This window comes from Musa acuminata, chromosome BXJ3-4, assembly GCF_036884655.1.
Source record: "Musa acuminata AAA Group cultivar baxijiao chromosome BXJ3-4, Cavendish_Baxijiao_AAA, whole genome shotgun sequence".
NCBI classification, from domain to species: Eukaryota; Viridiplantae; Streptophyta; class Magnoliopsida; order Zingiberales; family Musaceae; genus Musa; species Musa acuminata.
In genome coordinates, this window is record NC_088352.1 from 26,004,087 (window position 1) to 26,010,837 (window position 6,751).

Here is a 6,751-nt window from a genome sequence, read left to right on the forward strand (position 1 = left end):
CATAAATCTCGTCATCTCCAACCTTTGCAGTCGGGTATCCGCGACCGGTGAGTCCGTCGGTGTGTCAACCGTTGGACTTATTTTTATGGCGTCGAGAGAAATTTGAGAAAATAAAAGGCGTGTCGCAACGCGTTTCCCACCACAGAAAGGATGGGCCCCGCACGTTAGGTTAGGTGGGGCCCGTAGATTCCCACTGGGTATACGCGGGGTAGCGGCGCAGGTGGGCGAGTTTGGTATTCTGCAGACACATACCGGCACAAAGCTGACGCCCGACGACGACACGATTAGAATCGAGCGGAGTTTGTCGTCTTGTGAGGACGAGTCGGCCGCCGCTCAACTTCTTCCATTGTTAGGGTAAATTACAATACTGCCCGCATCAATCATACCTTTTGAAGTGGATAATATTAATTATAAACTTAATAAAATAAAGATAATTTATCGAAAAAACCTCCCACTATTTATTTATTTATTTATTTTTTATATTTACCCGAGCACGCCGCTATATTCTCAAATTACTATAACTTGCTATAGGACATGGTCCATTATTATTATTATTATTTAAATTGATCCGATTCAATAAAATCTTTTATATAATAATAATAAATTTATTATAAATATTAATTATTTAAAATCGACTATATAAATCTTTTATCACCATTAAAATCTATTTTAGTTAAATTTTGAATACTTAAATTTTATTAAAATTATTTTAGATCTTCTTCTATACCATCAACATTAATTATTTCACTATCACTTATGAAACAGGTCACCATAAACACTCCTATGAGTATGAAAACCAGAACATAAAGCAAGTAGTATCAATATGTTCCACTCACTGATAAGCATTTCCATATTGTCAAAACCAGAACAAAAAACAAGCAATAGCAATTCCACAATTTTCACAAATGGTTGGGAGTCGTTTATTGGATCCATAGGATTGAACATGGCTATGGTGACAGAAATCGGAGCATGAATAACATGTGATGCGAACGATCGATATTAATATATCACTACCAAAATATGTAAAAGCAAAAATTTAAATTGATACTCAAGCAGCTAACTAATTTCTGAATTGAATTTATAACAGCCCAAGAAATCAAGTTGGAGACGGTGACCAATTCCACAAGGAAGCAAGCACAATGTTCATGAAATGGTCAATATAGTTGAGCTACATTTCATTTGAAGTGTCCATCAATAACGTAACCGAGTCAAAACTTACTCAGCTGTAATCCACGAGATCAGCTTCGGGTGGATAATTTCATGTGTAGATTTGTCAGCGATCATTTTTTAGGTCAGAATCCAGTGACTCTACTGAACCCCTGAAAAAAGTTGGTCTTCTGCTTGAACAAAGCATTGAAAGAACACCTGAATCCAGTGACAGAGTTCACTGACATTGCACACTATGTATGAAATATAAGAAAGAGAGAGAGAGAGAGAGGGAATAAATATTCAAGAGAAGATGAAACTGATATCAGCTTATAAATTCAGCAGGTTTATGTCATATTCGTATCATGAAACTAATGAAAAATGCAATTTATGCAGACCATAAAAAGAAGGAATTTCACCTATCAAAAAGAAATGATAAATAATATAAAAACTCAACAGTTTGCAGCACATGGAAATTGTGACAAACATCATAACAACGATATGAGTAATGAGAGTGTTAGCCGGCTTAGTTGGTATAGACTTTATCAGATCATCGAAAGTCTATTCAAATCCAGCATTCACAACTTATCTCTTGCCAAAAATAAAAATAAAAGACATAGTAGTTGTACATTTTCCAAATATCACAAGGAAGAAGAATGAAGCTATTCTGACCAGAAATAGCACACTGCTTTGCTGAAAGAAACCAAAGTCTGCCTGTCATCCAAGCCCAAGCTTCCCCATCTCATTTTGCACGGCATGATGATAAAATAACAAAAGGAGCACCACCTTCCGGTATCAGAAAAGCATGTAGGGCAGATATTCATAGAAACTTTGCTCTATCCCAATTTCTTTCGTTGGTAAAACCTAAACATCCCTCACCTTAATCTTGATCTCAGTATGTGGATGGACCAGCTTCATTGGGCTAGAAGGATGTGAATTGAACTTCTTTACCAAAAACTTGAAACATGGCACCAAGAACATGTAAAGAGTACCAAGGATGAAAGGCACTGTGACAATCCAGCCTAACAACTGTAAAAATGAAGTATGTTATGTACATTGGCCCAAATAGGTAACCAAGTGCAAGGTTCACCGTACTACAATATACCGCCCTGTATGAGCAATATATACCGATTTGATAGGGGACCGATACGGATGATACATACGGATTTGTCGGTATGCCCTATCATGTGTCGGTGTGTTAGTATGATTCGAAATGTACCATACCGACAATCAATCGGTACATCTGTACGGACTGGTAAGGCAAACCATGCCAAGTGATAAACAAACAAAAGCTTTGTATTCATAATGTAAACATGGTGAAGATGCCTCTTAGGCAATAGCAAGATGAACAAGGTAATGATAATCAATAGAAAGGAAAAGCAAGAGGAATAGTGTCTGCTGCAACACTCTCGCAGATAGTCTTGAACTATAAAACGTATACTACTTATAAGGAAGTTGCAGAAAATGTAGGGGTGTTTCACATGCTTTCATTTGTGTATGATTTTGTTTTGATGAATATCAAATTCACAATCATGCATATACAGGATTCTCCAGGCCTTGCTATTAAAAGAATTGTGAAATTATCTTTCATGATCTCACCACTGAGATAATGTCTCTAATACTGAAAAATATAGTCCAACATTGTATGTGAATAAAAAAAGAAAAAAGAAATAAAGAGAGACGATAGTGAAAATAGTGTGCTTTTCTTCTTTCTTAGTTGTTGTCATCAGTATATATGCGCTGAAGCTTCAACCAATCAATCAGATTTTCCCAGTCCCAGTTAAAAGTTAAAAAGTAAAGCAAAATGTTCCCAAGCTCAACTTAAAGTAACTACTTAATCAAAAATCAAAATTTAAAGTGCAAGTATGTAACTATTACTCAAAAGGATGGCATTACCATATCAGTTCCTTATTAGAGAATGTTCAGAGACAAAGACTAGTACCAACCGCATGTAATATGGCAATTAACACTCCTTGCGAGGCTTGACCACTAACTACCTTGCTGAGTGCATCAGATGTTAGTGGGAAATGACGACCACCAGTGATGAGTTCACCCAAGCGCAAGAATGGAATCACCATACTTCAAAAATTAGAATTTGTTAATTGTCAGAATATGAGAATATACAGAAAGCAAAGTAGATGACGTAAATGATCCTTTTTTAATTGTATTCCTATTATAGTTATATGGAGGGTAAATACAATATTTAATTATTTTGCAGAACTTCTAATCTAGAATGTTGCAGACAACTGGTTGTCGTAATGATGAACCAACAGAAAATTAACTAAAACCAAATAATGTGATACAATAAACAGTATGTTTTTGAAAGAGAACATTTTATTAACCTGGTGCCCCTTGCTAATGTAATATCATGCTGACACTATTTCACATATCACAAGTACCGCCAGATGACTCAAAATGTGGGAGCAGTTGCAGAAACAGTTTATCAATTGGAATGAAGAGAGAGGGAAGAAGGTATAGGATATTGAAAAAGTTTATTGATAGTATGCTAAACATGGAAGTAGAACAGGCAAAATTCAACAAGTGTATCAGATAGTATGCTCCAATAAAACCAGATCGAGCAATTTCGCTTTTTCCAAATATAAACCTTCAAATCAGTAAAAATTGGTCCACACTGACGGGTACATTTAAGATTTTAAGAATATTTTATTTTGTTTTCTTTGAATATGACTTATTTTTTTAGAAGCTGCCAAAATTCTGAAGCCAGTAAGAAAATTAGTCCAGAAAAGAAGACAAGGAACAAGGTGCCTTATTGAAGATCATGTCCAAAAACCGAAGTTAATCCTAATTAAAAATAAAGATTATTTCTGTACTCTATCGTATATATCTGCATGGGACTAATTCAAATCCAAATTTAATATGCTTATTTTTATACTCTGTACAGTATGAATGGTCCTATACCATACAAATAGGGTAGAATGACGAGTAAATCAAATCAAAATTGATTGGCAAAATAATCTTATTTTAGTTTCTTTACTCCACCATAGACATATAGCTGAAGTCTTCTTTATTTTATTCTCCTGATATGCTTTAGATTTATATAATTATGAAATCAATAAAAACTACATAAAGGCCTTCTTTCAATGGTGTGGTTACATCTTCCATGTATGAGACATGTTGGAAATGTGAAGTCTTCATCTCTAAGAGTGATTCCTTATGCCAGAGGGAGTCATATTTATCTTTTTATTTTTTTTTTAACTTCTTCTAATATCATATCTCTTTTATTTTTTGACAATTATCAAATCCTGCAAAAATTTTTGCTCTATGATCCCTTCTTTGGATTTTTGTTCCACACCAAAATGTGCAGAGTTTTGGCAGTGCTGTCCTACTTCAGGTGGGATCCCACCAAACACCTTGCTACATCACACCAATATTGTCCTAAACAATTTTTTGTTCAGTGTGATATTTGCTGAAAACGTGTTGCTAGAGCAGACATTGTTTTGTTTCAGTTCAAACCAGATATTTAACTTGTAAAATCTAGCATTTGTCTAGAGCCTTATTGACTACCTTGATAATTAATGTTGAATCTGTTTAATTCTGAAGTGATTGCATAAGTCATTCCGCAATTGCATGATAATGAATCATATAAGAACTGCATAAGAATACCTCAACATGTAAATTAAAGAGGGATACTCGATAATACCTCAGCTCAATTGGAGTGGCAACAAAATTCGCAAGCATTACACTGGGAGCATGACAATGATGTCTGAGTATTGCAATCGCCATCCCACAAAGAAATACAGTGACCCCTGTTATCAAAACAATAAATGGTTGTATAAATATTTTAAATTGCACCTTACATAAAAAACTGTCTGACTGTGGATGCGCATCCAGGAAAGAGTATCAATGTTGTAAAGTCAGCTGGCATCTGGCCTTGCTTTTAACAGATATATGGTCTTAACAACACAAACTAGATGGTTGAAACTAAATGAACAGTTGAACACTTACAATTATAAGAAACAACTTTGTCAAGGACTAGAATTTTTGATATATTTATTATTCAATAGAAAGTATTAATTCATGAACAAATTTATCAAAGAATATTGGCAAAACCTAATCTAGCTCAAACCATTCGATGGTTGACATGATAGATCACAGTTAAAAATGCCGTGCACAAATGAATATATGATATATCATTTAAATGCATGTATGAATTTAATTTAGTCCAGTAACTTGTTTTAGAACTAATGAATGTTAACACAGATGAAGTCTCTTCATTGTCTCGACCACCTAAGACAAGTAGCTATTTTTTTAGTTTTATTCCAATAACACCTATAAGGCAATGGCTTGTGAACTTCATAATGAAAATAATTTGTGGAACAGAAAGCAAGAGCAATTAAATCACAATACGGGAAGGTTAGGTTAAACATTGGTATGACTTATTTGTAACGAAGTCCATGAACCAGACATAAATTGCTTCATTTAAGCAGGTGAAGCAGTTTGAAATCAGTAAAAAAAAGAGCATCACATAATTCAACAATCATTATTAAAATCACACAGTTAAAGCTGCTAGCGATTCTTTTTCCATACCACAGATCGGGAACAGTCCCAGAGACATGCCGAGAGCAGCAGAAAATGCCAACTGTTTTGGCTCTGCACCCCTAGAGGAAATGATACACCAATAAATATGAGCATTTACGTAACTGAAAATGAAGACCGATATATATCACATACACTGCGTCGGAAAAGCTACATACAATCTACTCCAAGAGTAAAATACAAGGATTCAAAATTTAGATCTCGTTATCTCATCCAAGCATCAAAATAGAACCAAAAGGAACACCAGAGACGAGGAATCGGAAATCAAATTAAACAAATTGAGAAGGCATTGTCTCACTTTCTGATTATTTGGAGAAAAGGATCGACGACCTTCCGGTTCATCCAAGGGATCAAACCGCACCTCCAAAGTGGCATCTTCTGCAGCAACTCCTTTCCAGAACAAAAGAGGCAACGAAAATTTCAAGAAACAAAAGCAATTCTCGTCCTTTCTTCTGATAACAGGGGCAAAACTTAGAATCTTCGTGATCAAATCTTTTCGGTGAAACTAACGTTCAAAATCGGAGGGCAATTAGGGGAAAAAGACTGGTATTGGTAGATGGGAAGCAAATTGGATTAGGATTAGGATTAGGATTAGGATCAGGGTTAGGGTTCGTGGGAGGAGGAGGATCGGGTAAAGGCCTTCCTCTCCGTGCTCTGGGTGCATCAGCGCGGCAAAGAACCGATCGATCGTGTGGAACCGAGAGTGCGAGGGACCGTGTCATAAGCAACTCAGTCGAGGCGCCTTGTATCGTATTCAAATAACGGGCGTTATGATCATTGTGCGGTGTCCGAAATAACTGCTGTTATATATTGTCCTGTGTTCCAATAACGTCCGTTATAATCATTCTGCTGTATCCAAATAACGGCCGTCATAATGATTTGCATAGATTTGGATCATCTTTTATTTTCTTTCTTCCTTCTTTAGTTTCATTCATACGCTCATGTTGATCTCTCTCTTTCAGCAAACAACATGAATTTGTTCTCTCTCTATTACTTGGTAACAATGTGATCTACAGAAGAAAATTCACGTTGATTTTCAATGAGCAAT

The 6,751-nt window shown here is 35.6% G+C and overlaps 1 protein-coding gene across 3 annotated transcripts; it reads right to left on the minus strand.

Moving 5' to 3' along the window:
- Nucleotides 1–1,041: 1,041 nt before the first annotated feature.
- On the minus strand, nucleotides 1,042–6,417 carry LOC135584033 (uncharacterized). Of its 3 annotated transcripts, none has more exons than XM_065149218.1 (5): nucleotides 6,002–6,414; nucleotides 5,695–5,765; nucleotides 4,808–4,913; nucleotides 3,093–3,225; nucleotides 1,042–1,365 (listed from the first exon to the last, which is right to left on the minus strand). In XM_065149218.1, the coding sequence occupies exons 1-5, from the start codon at nucleotides 6,076–6,078 to the stop codon at nucleotides 1,309–1,311; spliced, it is 444 nt and encodes a 147-aa protein (XP_065005290.1). In that variant the 5' UTR covers nucleotides 6,079–6,414; the 3' UTR covers nucleotides 1,042–1,308. The 3 variants fall into 3 exon arrangements, with proteins under 3 accessions (XP_065005290.1, XP_065005289.1, XP_065005288.1); XM_065149217.1 differs by lacking the exon at nucleotides 1,042–1,365 and adding an exon at nucleotides 1,649–2,175; XM_065149216.1 differs by lacking the exon at nucleotides 1,042–1,365 and adding an exon at nucleotides 2,032–2,326 and having other exon boundaries at nucleotides 6,002–6,417.
- Between the last annotated feature and the right edge of the window lie 334 nt (nucleotides 6,418–6,751).

What these genes read in the sequence shown, in the direction of transcription:
- LOC135584033 (XM_065149216.1), bottom strand. Translation starts at nt 6,078, where the DNA reads ATGCCACTTTGGAGGTGCGGTTTGATCCCTTGGATGAACCGGAAGGTC. An exon ending in GCCACTCCAATTGAGCTGAG is followed by an intron (nt 3,226 to 4,807) that starts GTATTATCGAGT and finishes TAATTTTTGAAG; the next exon opens with TATGGTGATTCCATTCTTGC. An exon ending in TAATTGCCATATTACATGCG is followed by an intron (nt 2,327 to 3,092) that starts GTTGGTACTAGT and finishes GACACATGATAG; the next exon opens with GGCATACCGACAAATCCGTA.